The sequence below is a fragment of the Antechinus flavipes genome, chromosome 2 (genome assembly GCF_016432865.1).
Source record: "Antechinus flavipes isolate AdamAnt ecotype Samford, QLD, Australia chromosome 2, AdamAnt_v2, whole genome shotgun sequence".
Taxonomy (NCBI): domain Eukaryota; kingdom Metazoa; phylum Chordata; class Mammalia; order Dasyuromorphia; family Dasyuridae; genus Antechinus; species Antechinus flavipes.
This window is the reverse complement of record NC_067399.1, coordinates 498,107,416-498,124,691: the sequence shown is the minus strand read 5'-3', so window position 1 is coordinate 498,124,691 and position 17,276 is coordinate 498,107,416. Positions and strand designations below refer to the sequence as shown.

The window sequence follows — 17,276 nt, the reverse complement described above, 5'->3', positions numbered from 1 at the left end:
ATGGACACATTTTCTAAACTGAGATTTGACACATCAACTAAATGTATGCAAAATTGATCTCATTATCCTTTCTTCAAGCCCTCCCCTCTTCCCAACTACCCTATTCCTGTTGAGAAAACTGCTTTTCTTCTAATCAGTCAGGTCCGCCATTCATGTGTCATCCCTGAGTTCACATTTTCTTTCATCTCTTATACCCATCAATTGCCAAATTTTACCTTCATACTATCCTTTGTATATGCCCCTATGTCTCCTCTGACCTACCCCCACCTGATGCAAGTCTCTATCACCTCACACCTGGACCACTACCATAGTCACTGGTTGTTCTTCCTGCTTCAAGTCTTTCCCCATGCCAGTTCATCCTCCTCTAAACTGTGAAACTGAATTTAAGTGAGAATAGAACTATGTCGAACTCCCCATCTCCTTCCCCAGCTCATTCCTTCTATCACCATTCTTTCTTATACTTTATATTCATAAAGGGACTCTAAGGATTCCAGTGGATAGAAGGAAGCCCTGAACAGAGTATTCTAGGGGAGGCATAGCCCCTACGAAGACCCAGAGGGAGGAGGTGGAAAGTCTTATGGGGAAACATATGGGAGGATCTTTGATCCAATGATAATGGTCAACTTGCTGTTCCTCAAGCAAGACTCCCAACACTGGAAATAATTGATTGAACTTTCAATCTACTCAGAAAAACCTCAATTTAACATTATGTTGTATTATAACACTGGGAGAGTACAGGTACTCAAAGTTTCCAAAAGAACTTATTTTCTTTACTCTAAACACACCCTTCTTAATTTCCTCTTTCTTTTGAGAGTTTAGCTATTCTTCCTGTCACTTAAGTTTCACAATCTTGAATTCATGCTCAACAAATACTTGGTGACCCAATCCTTCATGTCCTTATTCATTCTTAGTCTAATCCATCCTCCAAAGAGCTACCTAAATGGAATTCCTAAAGCATAAGTCTGACTATATAGCTCTTCTCCTCAAGAAGATCCAGTTATATTTCACAGAATATGAATTCACAAATTTTATGCTCTAGCCAAAGTGGCCTCCCAGATGTTCCCCCATAAGACCTTCTACCTCCTCCTTCTAGATCTTTGTAGGGGCTGTGCCTCCTCTAGAATACTCTGTTCAGGGCTTCCTTCTATCCACGGAATCCTTAGAGTCCCTTCAAGGCTTAGCTCAAGCAGCACCTCTCATATGGGAGGGCCCCTCAGATCCCCTTATTTGTTGGGCCTTCTCTCAACAATGGAACTATTTTGTTTATCTTTTGTAATTAAATGCCTTTGTAAATATGTCGTATTTACTCGTGTTAATGCATGCTATTTTTCACTAGTAAAATGTGAGCTCCTGACAGGCAGGGATGGTTTTCCTCTTTATAGTCACAGTGTCAGGCACATGATCACTGATGTTCAATTGATGATGAGCAAGATGAGGTGAGATCTTTCAAGACAGTTGTGAAAATCGAGTAAGGCTTCATCTATTACAAAGTTTGAGTAGGCCTGAAGGACTTTAAGCATTAAGTCAAGGGCATACTTAAGCCCCCTCCCTGCTATCCTCCTAAGGACATATTTAAGTCCCCTTGTTATCCTCCTATGACATCAGTATCTTCTGTTTAGGTCAAATATGGGCAACTATGTACTTATTGGTCAAGTTCAATTTCTTGGATAGTTCCCACCTTTAGAATATAAGATCCTCAGCCAATAAGGATGAGGGTCAGTGGTGGGAAGGGGTATTTGTGTTAGGGATTAAAAGTGTTGACCCTGCCCCCTACGGTACCTCCTCCCTTCAATTACTGCTCAAAGGGTAGGATACCAGATTCTTGAGAGAAAGTATAATAAACTTTGCTTTGCTTCTAGAGATCTCTCCAGCTTTTTTTATTAAATAAGTATCTGAACCTCTTATGGGAGGGCCCCTCGGATCCCCTTACTTGTTGGGCCTTTTCTCAACAATGGAACTATTTTGTATATCTTTTGTAATCAAATGCCTTTGTAAATATGTCGTATTTACTCATATTAATGTGTGCTATTTTTCACTAGTAAAATGTGAGCTCCTGAAAGGCAGGGATGAATTTCCTCTTTATAGTCACATTATCAGGCATTGGTCACAGATGTTCAATTGATGATTACTGAATTAAATTGCAAAGTGCTATTGTTTTAACTAAACAGTATTTCTCGTACCTACTTGTATCCCAAAAGTTTTATTAAGTTGGGACAACTTTTAGAAATACAATATATTTAGATGGGGGAGGGAAGGGAGAAGGTATTTTCTTTAAAAAAAAAAAAAAAGTTCATCTTTGAATAGATGAGAAATTATATCTTCCTCCTTTCCTTGAAGAAGCAAAACAAGTACAAAGAAATAAATCCATTTATAGATACCAATAACTTATAAACAGCAATATCTGGGCACACTGCACAGACTCTCAGACTTGGCAAATGTCTTTATTCTCCTCTTTCTACTTTCTACAAGGAATGGGTGGGGGTGGGGTGAGGTGTCAATATTCAGAAAAAAAGGTGAATAAAAATAGATAATACAATTTTTAAAAATCACGTAAGTCATTTTTCTGAACTGTTTCAGGTTAAAGTAATACAATTAGTTTTTTCATATCTGACATTAAGAAAAATATAGCAGCCTCTGATCTTATATCGCTCTGTGGAGCTGTAAACTCCAAGCATTCTAAATCTCTCCAGGTGAAAAAGTTCTAGCGGAAAACTACATTTTAAGTTGATAAGATTATTGCTTAAAACAGTTCTAGATTTCTTTTGGGGAATGACCTTTAAAACAGTATGGAGGAAATCAATCTCACTGTTTTATAGTTATGCATCATTAAACATTTTCAACAAACTACCTGTTTATTGAAATCCACTGCAGCCTTTTCTGACTCAAACATCATGGACCAATTTTGTCTCTGGTCATCATAAAAGGTGCTATAGTTGTTAGGCTGTACCTATAGAAAAAAAACAGTAGTATAGAAAAAAAAAAACAATAAATCATGTGAGATTCCTAAATTTTTATTGTTATTGAGTTATTTTTCAGTCATGCCTCACCTTTATGATCCCATTTGGGATTTTCATTTGCCATTTCCTTCTTGAACTCATTTTACAGATAAGAAAACTAAAGCACACAGCATTAAGTGAGTTACCAAGGTTTGCACACTAGTAATAGTTGAGGCCAGATTTGAACTCTGGAACATGTCTTCCCATCTCTAAGCACTCTTATTGCACCAGCTAGCCACCCCTCACTTTCACTCACAAGTTACATTTGACAAATCCCATTGTCTAATATTATTGTCAATACCTTGATCAAAATGTCAAAGAAGGCATCCCTTTCTGAATTCTCAATTCCTGTTTCTATTCCACAGCCACTTAGGAAAGGTTCTAGTGGTTACAGGGAAGATGAAGGTAAGTAGTGGGATGCAGCAATGGAACATTATCTTAATTCTTTGTGCTTCTTTAGAAAGTTATCCCAAGGTATATAGAATGATCAGCATACAATGTAGAGATATTCAATGTTTCTTACCGTCAGTTCAAAGTTTGAATGAATCCTGGCAGAGGTGATTGGCTGTTGTTGACTTATGTAAATGAGAATCCTGTACTGAAGTCCACCAAAGATGGAATAAGAAAAAAAAAGAGAAAGCAAAAAGTGAACAGAGAATCCACATTGGCAGATACCCATAGCTAAAACTTATAAAGATCTCAGACTGCTTCCTAACTTTCCTAAGGAATTATCACCTCCTTTTCCACTTTTCCTTGCAATTTTGTTCTCTACATATTGTTTCATATCTCTCTATACAACTAAACACATTCTATTTTATGTGTTATATTCGAATTTTAAAGTAATCCCACTAATGCAACAGAACTTACACAACTGAATTAATGCTTCCAAAAGTGAGATGGTGCCCTTGGAAAGAAGAAAAAAAGCTCCAGCATGACAAGTATGCAAAAGTAAAAAGGAACAATTTGCATAACCCATAGTCACATGCAAAATATGATCAAAGGTATTATAACTTCAACTTTCAGTACATGATGAGGTCTGTATATGGTCACTTCTCTATTAAAGCTTTTATTCAAGGGAACAGTTCACTTTTTTTTTTTAGTGAGGCAACTGGAGTTAAGTGACTTGCCCAGGGTCACACACAGCTAGCAAACATTAAGTGTCTGAGACCAGATTTGAACTCAGGCAGTTCACTTCTTAAAATCAGAAATTTATTGAGTAAAAAAATCTATCCAAAGAATGCACATGAAATAAGGTGTTGTTTACATCATTCCTCATTTTTAGCTAAAAAAGGATGACTTAAATCTTGAAGGAAATTATATTGAATCCACATTAAATATGGCTACCCTGACACAATGGACCAAAACAATAAAAAATAAAAGTAACAAAAAATTTGGGGAGGTCTTCTGAGAAAGAGCCAGGGCCACAATCTGATGAATGAGTTGGAAAAGTAGTACAGACTCCATTGTATCTTCGAAGTTCATTTGGATGTTACAAAAAAATAAATTTGGTTAAAAAAAGTGGTTATGAAAGATATTAAAGATGAATTTACAAAATGCTTCATATAAGAGCTTCCTTATTAGAATGAGGACAGAGTACCCTAAAGGAATGACACTAAAGTCAAAAATACTTAATTTAAGATTTTGGATTTCTCCCTTCTGCCATTAGGACTTTGTGATCCTATGTAAGAGCTTATTAAATACTCTCCATCTACAACAATAAATATTGCTGATGAAATAAGCAGAAAAGGAAATGTTCTAACTAGCTTACTTTTAAATTCTAAATTCTTAAGACTCAAATAAAAAAAAAAGGGAAACACAAAATGGCTTAGTCACAAGAATGAACAGAAAATTATTTACTATGATCTAGACTCACAATCACCAAGTAAACAATCATCCTCACCACAAGGCCAACAAAGACACAGGGCAAGATCAAATGACAACTGCCACCTCAGCAGTTTTAACTGAAAGAGAATCTATTTCCTGAAAAGAAAACTCCACACCTAAGAACTTACATAACACACACTTGGCAGCAGAAAAGCAAGATAAAGTTACAAATAGCATTACCACTACCATCCTGTTAGACAGGGCATAGACTTTAATGTCAATATACACACATGCATGCATATGTGCACACAGAATACATTGTACATCACACATATAATACAAATATGTGAACAATAAACAAGTATAAGTGTATATACATGTGTATTTACATACACAAAAGCTTGAGTAGCTTTTGAAAGCTGTGAGTGGCTTAAATCTGCACTAAGACTTGGAACACATGCAGGTGTACAGAGAATCAGGGCCCTTCTCACCTCTTTGGCAGTGTGGTTCCCCAGGACTGCAGCACCAAATTTTCCCTGCTTCACATATTGACCATTTGTGCTAAAGAAACAGAAAAATTGCTTAATAAAATGCTACAAAGTAAATAAGTAGATATGAGTAGCTCAACAATGACTGCAACAATGTAGACGTAAGATCACGAAGGAAATCAAGCTTTTGTCTAACTGGAAAAATTAGGCAAGGCCTGGAGCACATAGTTAATACAGCACTCCCACTCATAGCAGCAAGACTGAGGACAACTAGAGAGAAATCTTGCATATGCTATCATTTGTGGTAGTCATTGTATCAGGCTTTTATTTTATTGTTTTCCTTTTTCATTAAAGAGGGTCCAATGTGTGTGAAATAACTGTGATGAAAAGAAAAGCATCAATAAAACCTCTTTTGAAAATAACAAAAATGACTTAGTAGGAGTAAGAACTATCCCTAAAGGAAATTAGCCAATCATCAGAAAGGTGAGTATCTCACAACTGAAATTTTTTTTAATCACCTAGAAGGTATAATGGTACATCCTCAACATAAAGGAAGAGATGGGATAAGGGGGAAGAGGGAGATGTGAAAGAGAGTGAAGCTGGAGATGCTACACATTTATAGTCAGTCCCATGGAGAGATGAAGGCTATGTTTTTGCAATGGCCATACATGGTCACAAGCAGTAGTGATGAGTCCCTTGGCAGCAGGGAAGGAGGAGTATCAAAGGCATGAGACTCAACCCCAGGGTAGGAGTTCAATTTTATTCAAGAACAAGAGAGTATAAGTTAAGCAGGGTTCCCTAGAGAAGAAGGAAGTATTTTAAATGTTTTGGACCTTTACATTTTTTTGGTCAGGTGAAACAAAGCCTCTCCTATATTTGACGGTAGACCAGCCTGAGTGCTTGTACAGGAGCTGAGAGGCTCTTTTCTTTGCTGGGGAAAATTAGAACATGAATCAAACCCACAAGTTCTCAGGGGAAATACTGGATGAAGGCATAAGCCAAAAGAGGAGATTTTATGAAAAGCCTAACAATGAACCTTGTCTATAGAAGCCAGAACTTCAGCTCTGAAGCATGGGTTACTATAAAATATTAGGAACCTGGTGAACTCATAAAAAATACACTGTCCTCCTCTCAATGGATAGGTACGCATAGCAGTGTGTTAGAGCCAGATGCAACAGGCTAACTATTGTTACCTTTTCAGTATCGGTGATTATACCTTGGAAATCAGCAAGTTACAAATAAAGTAAACTTGATTTACTGTTTGTTACCTGGCTAGACTTAAGAAAGTGATGGAGAATATGTAAATGATACAGATTAAACTTATAAGTATGATTACGTACTCATGATACACACACACACACACACACACACACACACACACACACACCCTTTAAATGGATCTACTATCAGACATGGCCACTGAGCTTTGCTTAAATGTTTCTGTTATAAGAAAGGGTTCAATGTGGATGAGGATGGAGATAGAAAGGGAAATGACTAATATAAACACAGAAGGCAGCAATTTTTTTTTTTTTTTTTTTTTTTAGGCAGTTGGGGTTAAGTGATTTGCCCAGGGTCACACAGGTAGGAAGTGTTTAGTATCTAAGACCAGATTTGAACTCAGGTCCTCCTGACTTCAGGATTGGTACTCTATTCACTGCACCACCTAGCTGTACCAATACATCTTTTAAAAATCATCTAACCCAACCCTTTCATTTTATAGGTGAAGAAACTGAGAAATGCTACATAAACAGAGGTATTCTCATCCTTTCATAGCATATTCTATTAGCTACTTACAATCGGTATGCATGGACTGCTGTGGCAGCTAATAAGACTGTAGAAGTTCCACCAGGGGCTGCAGTTGGAGGAGTTTTCTGTGCTGGCTGATTTGCTAGAAAGAAAGAAATTGGGACTTCATTTATTTCATACCTAGACAAGTATTCTGCACTCAAATCAACCTCAAATATATATCTCACGTTCATATTTGTATCCTCTTTTAGATTTTTTCAAGAATTTGTCTTATACATAATATCATTTAATTTTTATAATCAGGTAATTACAGTAAGACAGGTTCTAGATGAACAATCTGCAGACAAGAATTGTTAGTAATCACCTGCCCAAGGTTATATGTTATTTTAAATTCTTTTGATGGCTACAGTAGGGCACACACAAATCATTGAATTTTCTTTAATTTCCCTAAAGTATTTGCTTTTGTTTCTGTTCTCTATTTTCCTTTCTCACTCCTCCTCCAGTTGTGTGACCGTATGTATGTGTGTGTACTTGTGTGTATGTGTGTGTCTCCCCCCAATTCTTAAAGTCAGTGGTCTGCCTTTATTGCTAATATTTGTTTTTATCTCACCTACAGTTTCCATTGTTATTCCTTCCTTTATCCTGAGCCATAAAGAATAAAAGAGAAAAATAATTTCACTAAAGTAATATATCAAAAATATCTGAAATTGTATGTTCTTGATAAATTTTAATTCTTTAACCCACTAAGTCTCTTCAAGGTGGCTGATGAATCCTCTCCCCGCTTACTGTTATTCTTCTAAGTAGAGAAGGGGCAAAAGTGCCCTGATGTTTCTTTTTCTAACAAACTTTAGAGTCAGGTTGTCCCTTTACTCTCTCAAGGACTTCAATATAAATGTACAGCGCCCCGTTTACTTTCATTTTCAAATGAAGGAAGGGAAGGTAAAATGGCAGAATCCCTCAAATCCTTGCCAGGACTGAATTTGGACAACAGTGCTTTAGGTCAGGGGCTGACAACTTGTACCCAAGTCAAAAGTGACACATACTAGAATTTAGGACAGAGGTCTCCAACATGTATATTAGGATCTACAGAAAGATTTAAAAAATAATAATAATAGCTTTTTATTTTTCAAAATACATGCAAAGATAATTTTCAACATTCACCCTTGTAAAACCTGTGTTCCAAATTTTTCTCCATTTCTCTCCACCTTCCTCTCCCCTAAAAAGCAAGTAATTCAACATGGGTTAAACATGATATTCCAAAGCTGAGAGAAAAGGAAGAACAGCTTGGCTCACAAAGAAAGTGAAGAACCCTAAAAAAGTAATAAGTTAAAAGTTAGCATTGGCATAATGAAAGCAGAGTTACCTCAGAGGCAAGAAGCCGTGGGTTCAAGTTCTACCTTTGATACATGATGGACTTTGTCACCTTGGCTAAATCACATGATTTTACAATGCACCAGACAGCTGTCTAAGATTATAAATTGGAGAGCTGCTGCTAATCTGCTAAGTGGAAGGATTCTTCACTGAGAATTCCTTATACTGATAAAATCACCAGTGAGTCAAAAGTGGCAGATCAGATTATGTAGTTCACACACCCACTTGGAGTAGAAAAACAGGGAGAAGCCTCTTTGTAGCTAACTAAAAGGTTGCCTACCAGTGTTTTGGACTCTCAGTTACTGAGAGTTAACAGTAAACTTACCAGCTGCTGTTATTGCTTGGCCTTTCTTAGGCTGCTTTGGAGCTGTATACTGGAAGAATTCATTTCCATGGCCTACAACCACTTGATCCAGTCCAAAGAGAGAAGCCAATTTAGCTCTATCGAAAGAAAAGGAAGCATTCATGATACTTCACAATCTAAACACATCACATGCCTAAGACATTACAGAAACAACTCAAGTTCAAGCCTCCTCAAATACCATTTGACACACATCATGCCATGCAAGACTCACAAGAACACCCATTCTCTAGATTAGCCTGCTGAAAGCAGTCTTTAAAGGTGCTCAACAGATGGCCTGCTCTTCTTTCATGATTGTGAGCAAGTCACTTCCCTTACACAGGACTGTTTTCTCTGTTGTATGAGCTAAGGGCTGAGCTCAGTAATCTGTAAGTATAGGATCAATTTATCTTTATTGAATTTTCTAGAGAGTTTCAAATTTATGATTCAAATAAAATACATTTTTAAAAATGCTTCTCAAAAGTTAAACCACACATTCAGATTTTTGGTTCAGAAAATATAGTCACTATAGCACTGTGATCCCTCTTTTAGCTCTCCATTTTTTGATTTCTGCTTTTACCTCTTGGCATATATAGAATAAAGGTAAATTTAAGGTACTTAAATTGAGGACCACCTAAATGTACATATCCCTGAATTAGGAACATACATATTTTTCAAATGATCATTCTCAAACTCCAGTTAAAACAAATCCTTTTGAAAGACAAGTGGTGGGGCAGCTAAATGCAGTGGATGGGAGTGTGGATGGAATACTGGCCTGAGAGTCAGGAGGATCTGTATTGAAATATGGCCTCAGATGCTTAACACTTAAGTTGTGTGACTTTAGTTGTGTGACTCTGGGCAAGTCACTTAACCCCAACTTCCTCCCAAAATAAACAAAAACCCCAAACAAAAAAAAAAAGGACAAATGATCAGCCAGCCTCTTTTAGATGATAGCCCATAAAATGCACTATTTTCTCACATTCATAGACTTCTGTCTATTCACAAAACATTTTATACACATCTCAATATTCACAAAAACCTAGGAACTAAGTGATATAAATTTCATCTTACAGATACCAAAAGTAAGGTTGGGAAAAACTAAGTTGCTCAGAGTTGCAAAGAGTGGGAAAAGCAGGATTCTAACCCCAGCCTGATTCCAAAGCAATGCTCAACTCTGCACTTATGATTAGCCAAAACCTTTGAACATAACACAAGACATAGTTGGTTATTATGATAACTACTCTGCCCACTCACTCTGGTAATCCAAATGGCCTAATGTGCCCAAAACCCATTTTACCCTGACCAGTTTCCATGTTTTCTCTTTTGCTCTACCATTTGTGGAAAAACCTGTTTCACTGTAGCCATCAAGTAATAACATTGCTTCTATAGTTGAAGCCTCTCTCTGCTGTGCCACAGTTCCCTTTTAATGTCCTGACCCAGTTTCCCTAATTGTCCTATTTAGTTACTCTGCCCCAGGTAATAACCATTCCCACTTAATGTGTGATAGGATAAAAGTCTTATATCTTAGACCTTAGGCTATACTTATTCCCTCTTAATGTTTGATGGGATAAAGGTCTTTATCCATTTTAGACATAATTAGAATATCAGGAGCCTCTTCAGTATTCCCATTATGTCATCTTAGGTATCTCCCCCCATTAGTTCATCCCCATCCAGGTACCCTCCATTATGTCATTGTTCTTGTTACCCTATAAAAGAATCTTGTATCTGACATTCACTGCTGGATTCTTTGAGACGATAGTCTCATTCAGCCCTGGGACCAAACCATGGATCCATTTGGTCCCAGTAAATCTCTTCCATTTAATAAATTACTAAATCATTCTCTAATCTCTATCTTGCTCCGTTTCTCTGGCATTACATTTCCAGCTCCTCTTCAATGAAGCCACAAATCTTTACTAACTATCCCTATGCACTGTGGTATCAGACGTGGGGATCCAAAGAAACAACCTTTCATCTCAAACGGCTTACCTTACAAATGGGGAAAACAGAAACATCTCTATATAAATGCTTTTACGTATATACAGAATTCATTCAAAGTAAAAAGGGGGGTACTAACAGTTGGGGGAACAGGAAAGGAGATGCTGGAGCATCATCTTGAAAGAAGAGAGAGTTGAGGAAATGGAGTGGGAAAGCCATGCACATCTGGCATGAGAATCAATGGAAAGGAAAAGAGAGGAGATGGAATGTATGAGGAAAAAAAAAGGTTAGTTTGGCTAACTTGTAGAATGAGGGAAGGGGAAAAATACATAACAAAGAAGGAAAAGTTAGGATTCAGATGTGCAGGGCTTTAAAAGCTAAGCTAAAAAGTTTATACTTTATCAAAGAAACCACTGAAACTTATTAAGGAGGAGAGTGATGATGGTAAGAGCTACCAAAAAGTAAAATCACAGCCAGAAGCTTTTTCAATTTAGGAGATATTCTACCACTCATCTTCTATAGGTGTCCTGCATTATTGATATCTAGTCTACTTTCCTTTTTTTAAATGTATTTATTCTATCACAAATTTTAAATTCTATGTGGGCAAGGAATTCCCACTTTTTCTATAATGAATATTTGTTATAAAGAAAGAGACACCAAGTTTGATTGTGGACCAGTTTCGGTTGTGGGATAAACACATTACAAGTACAGGGAAGTTTTCATGTGAATAAAGTACTTATCATTCATGACTTTGAATAATTCAATATATGAAGCATCCCTTTGGTAGTTTCATATAGTATTAAAACTGTAAATTTATCTAGGGAGTATCAACATTTTAATTATATGGGCATATCTAGTCACAAACATGACAAATTATTAAGTTGGGATTTTTTAAGGAGTGTTTTGTAGATGTATTGCCCTGGTAGGTAGATGATTCCCAGATTTTGTATGTATTTTGTAGGTATTTTGAATTATACTTCCTTATTACATCCTCCTTGATTTTGTTATTACTGTATAGAATGTGTTGGTGGGCTTTATCCTTGGACAATTCATTCTAAGTCTTATTTTAATACTGATGGCAACTCTGAGTTGACAATTTTGGCTTTACTCTTTCCCAACCTAATCCCTCCTACTTTCAACAAAGATTACAGTAAAAAAAATCAGTTAAAAGCGTTAAATAAGATTGAGGCCCTACAATAATGAGGGCCAGCATTATAGTATATGTTCAAGAACAATATAGAACAAAGATAGAAGAGATAAAAATGCCTTTTGCCAATTCTACTTCAGGGTAGATTGGTTCCTTCTTCCTTCTTCCTGCCCCTAGGCAAACACCATGATAAACTTCCTCTTTCACCAAGCTCCTGCTCACTTATTTTAAAGTTCTTATACTGTAATTTAACTCTTCCTCTCCTTATCAAGAAAAGTTATTCATATGTGCTTTTTCAATGAATCTTACTAAGCTATGCATTCTTTTTTATTGTTGTTTCTGGTGAATAAGTTATCAATGCCTTGTATCTATCTAGTAATTATGGCCTATAAACTCAAAATACAATTTCAGTGTCATTCTTGTTAAGATGGAGCATACACTACAGATGAACAGATTGAAGAATATAGTGAACTAAAAATTCTTGACAAGGCAAGGCTCAAGTGTGCCAACTATGTACTTTAAACATTGTAGAAGAATGGGTCCCACAGTATCACTTTGTATACAAAGTTAGGAAGAGTAAATCTTTAAAAATTCCTGACAGCAGTAGGAGATCTGGCAAATCAGCAATTCCTGAGATCTCAGTCCTGCCCTGCCCTGCCCTGTTTAATCAAGGTCAGTACTATTCTGAGTACTTAACTATTCTCCTCCCTTAACAATCAGATTGTAAACTCCAAGAGGTCAGAAGCCCTGAAAGTACATTTAGTAGAAAGGCTCCCATGGCTGAAGTCAAAGGGAGTGGGTTTAAGAGCTAGCTTTAAGGTAACCCCTCAGGATCTCAATGATAAAAAGGGCAAATAGCTACTGTTCTGTAAAATGTTCCATTTAAATATGAGCTATTATTTAATCTTTGTCTCTTTTCTAGTAACTAGATCATGATAGACATCCCACAAATATAAGATTGGATTAAATTACTGCTGTCTTTGGTAAAGAAACCAATTAGGTATACTTAAATTTATATAGTAATGATAGAACTTCACATTTTGTAGAGTGCTTTAGAATATCTCATGTCATCTCCACAACCCAGCCATTATTATTCATATTTTATGGATTAGAAAACTAAAACCCACAGAGATTAAATGACTTGCCCAGATTACACAGCAAATAAACTGCAGAAGAAGGATTTGAACTCCGGTTTTCCTGAATCCCATTATTCTAATCACTGTGCCACCAACCTGCTCAAGAGGAGTGTAAGAGTCAAAGTAAAAAATCTGGGGTACTGCTACTGGCCAGGACTAGACATTAACCAACCAATACCAAGCTGGTGGGGAAAAGATTTCTGATGATCCCTGTATCATCCTATGATACCCTTAATTTAATGAAATTATAAAAGGGGAAAAACCAGTTTCCAAAAGTTTCTGATTTAAAAGACAGCTACAAAAGTTTGTGATTTCTAAATGTTTTACTTTTGTTCCATAGGAAGTATATAGAAACTAGTAATAATTTTGGGGGACAAGGGGATAAAGAAAAAGAAATATTCTTTATGTTTTCTGGTTTTGGCAGGGTAATGATCTAACTATCCTACATGTTGAGAAATGAAGAAAAGCCTCAAAGCTTGTAACAGAGATTGTAATTTCACTACAGGAGAAAAGATCAGTAGGGAGAGATTTGAGGACAAAAATCTAAAGAAAAAAGGTCAAAGCAGCTACTTTATAATTTATTACACATAAGCATATTCTTCTGGGGAGAGAAGCGCGCGCGCACACACACACACACACACACACACACAATTGAACAATCCGTTAAACCAGGGAGCTATAAAGACAAAAGGATATCATTACTGCCTTCAAGGTGCTTACACATTTCAAGAAGTTGTGGAGAAGAGTAATGATAAATTTGATGATTAATGTCTATTGATTGATATTACCAAGGGGAAAAAATAGCCTTACAACTCAAAGAAAAGGAGCTTATAAAGTTGTAAAAACAGAGATTAGGCTGCTCTCAAGAGCAGGAAGAAACTTAAGAATTTTTAACTGAAAGGAGGCCTCCACTTTCAAAGATGATTTTCTAATAAGATTAACAATAATAGCTAACATTTACATAGCATCTGCCTTAAAATTATTATCTGTTAGATCTACCAAAATACCTAAGGAGGTGCTACTGTTATTCTGATTTTACAGTTGAGGAAACTGAGACAGTGTTGAAGACAAAATTTAAATTCTGGTGTGACACCAGGCCCTGCCCTCTATCCATTATAGCACCAAATGCCTCAAAGAGAAAAGAAAAATCCCAGTGGAACACACCCCATACAGGAAAATTCTGAAATTCCAAGATTAATTTTCTCCCCCAGATCACCTGACATTTAGTCTCCATTATTCAACATCCCAAGTAAGGAAAATGGTAAGAGCAACCACTCCAGAAAGTCATTTTTTTGACTCAACATCCCCATAAAGCTATGGAAAAGCTTATTTACACATTAACCATTATCAGATGCTAATTAAACTATTCATTTTTTAGCCCAGCATCTCCAGTCAAATGGAGGAATTGTTCTTCCAAAAGGATCTTAATTCTTCCAATTTAAGTCATACGCCAACAAGGCATATAATGCATAATGATTAAGACAATTTTTACTTAAACAAGTATTTTGTTTATTAAACAATATTAGGAGAGATTACTATCAGAAATTCATGAAGATTCATGGATTCAGAGAAGCAAAGATGAAGAGAGGTTAGAAGCCAGAAAGTTGAAAGAGGGGAAGGTGGGGGCAGGTAAAACAACTACCTTGGTTTGGTCTAAATCGGTGAAATCCAAGAATCCCTTTCAAGAGATTCAAACCTCTTTCAGGCAGATTTAGCTTTAGGCAGCTAAGTGGGTGGCAAAGGAAGAGGTGGATTTGAATTTAGTCCCAGATATACACTAGCTATGTGACCCAGGACAAATCACTTAAAGCGTTTGCCTCAGTTGTTTCTAAAAAGAGGATAAAAATGACACCTACCCCCCAGGGTTGTTGGGAGGATAAAATGTTTGTACAGTAATTAACATGAAAATGGCATAGTAAGTTCTATATATGGGCCAACCAAACATCACAATGGATAGAGTGCCAAGCTTAAGAGATATGAAGACTCATCTTCCTAAGTTCAAATCTGGCCTCAGACACTTGTCTTGGGATCTTAAGCAATTCACTTCATCCTTTTTGCCTCAGTTTCCCCATCTGTAATATGATCTGGAGAAGGAAATGGCCAACCACTCCAGGATCTTTGCCAAGAAAATTCCAAATGAGGTCATAAAAAGCTGGACTTTCCCTACAACCTTCCTCTACATAGCTCAAATCAGAACTTTGCTGGTAATTGTCCACTTTCCATTAGCAACTTTACTTGGTTTGTATTACAGGGAACTGAGTGTTTCTCCCTTTTTCCCAGACCCCCTTCTCTAGCTTCATTTTGGGTATAGTGCTCTTACATTGTAATCTCCTTAAGGGCAGGGGCTATCTTTCTTCTAGTTTGGGTCCCAAAGCCTAGCACAACCATAGGGCATAATCAATGTTTATTGAATCGAACTGCTTATTGAAATATTCCAGTCAGATGGTAATGAGAACATGTACTATGGTGATGGCAGGATTCCAAAGAGAATAACTGATTAACTGATTGATTTAACTACTGACTGATGCAACAAATAAGGTTCTTAAGATGGCAGATACAGAGTTGGAAGCAGGATACCTTAAAGACCAACTAGTCTATCCTCTTCAATTTACAGAAAATTGCCTAAGGTCATGTAGGTAACAGGTAATAATAATAACATAATACATTCTGTATGCTTTTTGTGTCCCAGTGCCTAGCACAACCTCAGGGGTTTAATTAACATTTACTAACTGATTAACTGATTGATTAAACTACTGATTGATGCAACAAATAACTTTTTTAGAATGGCAGATAGACTTGGAAGGATACCTTAAAGATCAACTAGTCTATCCCCTTCATTTTACAGAAAATTGCCCAAGGTCACAAAGGTAGCAGATAATAACATACATTCTGTATGCTAAGCTTTTTGGGTTTTGGGTCCCAATGCCTAGCACAACCATAAGGGTTTAATGTTTATTGAAATAATACAGTCATGTGGTAATGAGAACATGTACTATGCAGTAGAATTCCAAAGGAATAACTGGTTAGCTGATTGATGATTTAACTACTGATTGATGCAACAAATAAAATTCTTAGGATCCGAGATACAGAGTTGGAAGTAGGATACCTTAAAGATCAACTAATCTATCCCCCTAATTTTACAGAAAATTGCCCAAGGTCACATAGGTAGTAGGTATACTAACATAATACATTCTGTATGCTAAGCCATTTACAATTATAAGGTCATTTGATCCTCACAACTCTAGAAGATGCTATTATCCTCATTTTACAGATGAGGACACTGAGGCAAATGGAGGCCAATTGACAGCCAGTAAGGAGACTTCAGACAGCGAGCTTTATGCACGGCATCCCTGAGGCCAGATTCAAATGCCAGGCAACTATATCTGAGAAGAGTGAACTCTAACCCTCAGGTTTTCAGCATGGAAGAGTTGGGGGGAGGATGACATGTCAGAAGGGACGCCGTGGTTCCACCGTCCAAAAGTCGGAGGGGCAGGACTTGAGTTTCCAGATACAGGATGAGAAACCAAAAATGGGAAAGAGGAAGCCTGAGGAGGCTGAAAAGCACCGTACTGGGAGTCAGGAAGCCCGAGTCGGTCTCAGCTCCTGCATAACTCTCCCCAGGCTCCCAAGATGGGCCTCAATTTTCTCAATCTGTACCAAGTGAGGCAGGGATAGGCTGGGGTTCGCAGGGATCTCCGGCATTCCAATTTCAGGGAAAAAGGAGAAAGAGGCAGTGGAGGGCGGGAGAACGGTGGGGACCGGGACGGGAGGAGGAAAACTTTGGAGGAAGTTGGGGGGACCAGTCGGAGCCGCCCAACCGGACTTTGTAGTGGATGAGGAGAAGGAAAGGGAAGGAAGACCTGAGGGGCTTCACCGAGAAGTCATGATGATGGGCTACGGTGGAAGGAGAGTGAAGGGGATGTGCCTGGGAGGGGGAGGGGCGGGAAGGGAGCCGGAAGTCGGGTAGCAGGGAAGGCCTCTCACGAAAAAGGACCCAGCTCGCGGCGGTCCGAAGCCGCCTCCCCGGGCCAGGCACTCACCCGCCGCTGGGGGAGAGGAAGTCGGCGTCATCCTCATCGCCAACCCCGAACATTGCGCCTAGGCCGTCGCTTCTGGGGAGGAATGGGGACAGCCGCCGGTGTCGTAAAAATGCCGCGGCGTCCCCCGCCCTGCTTTCCGGCGGCTAGGACAGGAGAAGGGACGCCGCTAATTCTAAAGAGAAGACCCGGCAAAAGGAAAGGGGGGAGGGAATAAGAAAGTGGGGCTAGAGGCCGGCAAGGGAAGCCACGTGAG

At 37.9% G+C, this 17,276-nt stretch overlaps 1 protein-coding gene across 3 annotated transcripts in view; it reads right to left on the bottom strand.

Annotated features, from left to right (window-relative positions):
• Positions 1 to 17,223, bottom strand: part of FKBP15 (FKBP prolyl isomerase family member 15) — an 88,986-nt gene extending 71,763 nt beyond the window's left edge. For 2 of the 3 annotated variants that reach the window (XM_051980014.1, XM_051980015.1), the window contains exons 1-6: positions 17,024 to 17,223; positions 8,751 to 8,866; positions 7,103 to 7,196; positions 5,312 to 5,381; positions 3,520 to 3,594; positions 2,849 to 2,947 (exon numbers count right to left, since the gene is read on the bottom strand). In XM_051980014.1, the coding sequence (XP_051835974.1) occupies positions 2,849 to 2,947; positions 3,520 to 3,594; positions 5,312 to 5,381; positions 7,103 to 7,196; positions 8,751 to 8,866; positions 17,024 to 17,076 (507 nt within the window). In that variant the 5' untranslated portion in view covers positions 17,077 to 17,223. Of the gene's footprint in view, positions 1 to 2,848; positions 2,948 to 3,519; positions 3,595 to 5,311; positions 5,382 to 7,102; positions 7,197 to 8,750; positions 8,867 to 17,023 lie in introns of those variants that run through there. The other variant, XM_051980016.1, reaches the window with a different exon arrangement.
• Between the last annotated feature and the right edge of the window lie 53 nt (positions 17,224 to 17,276).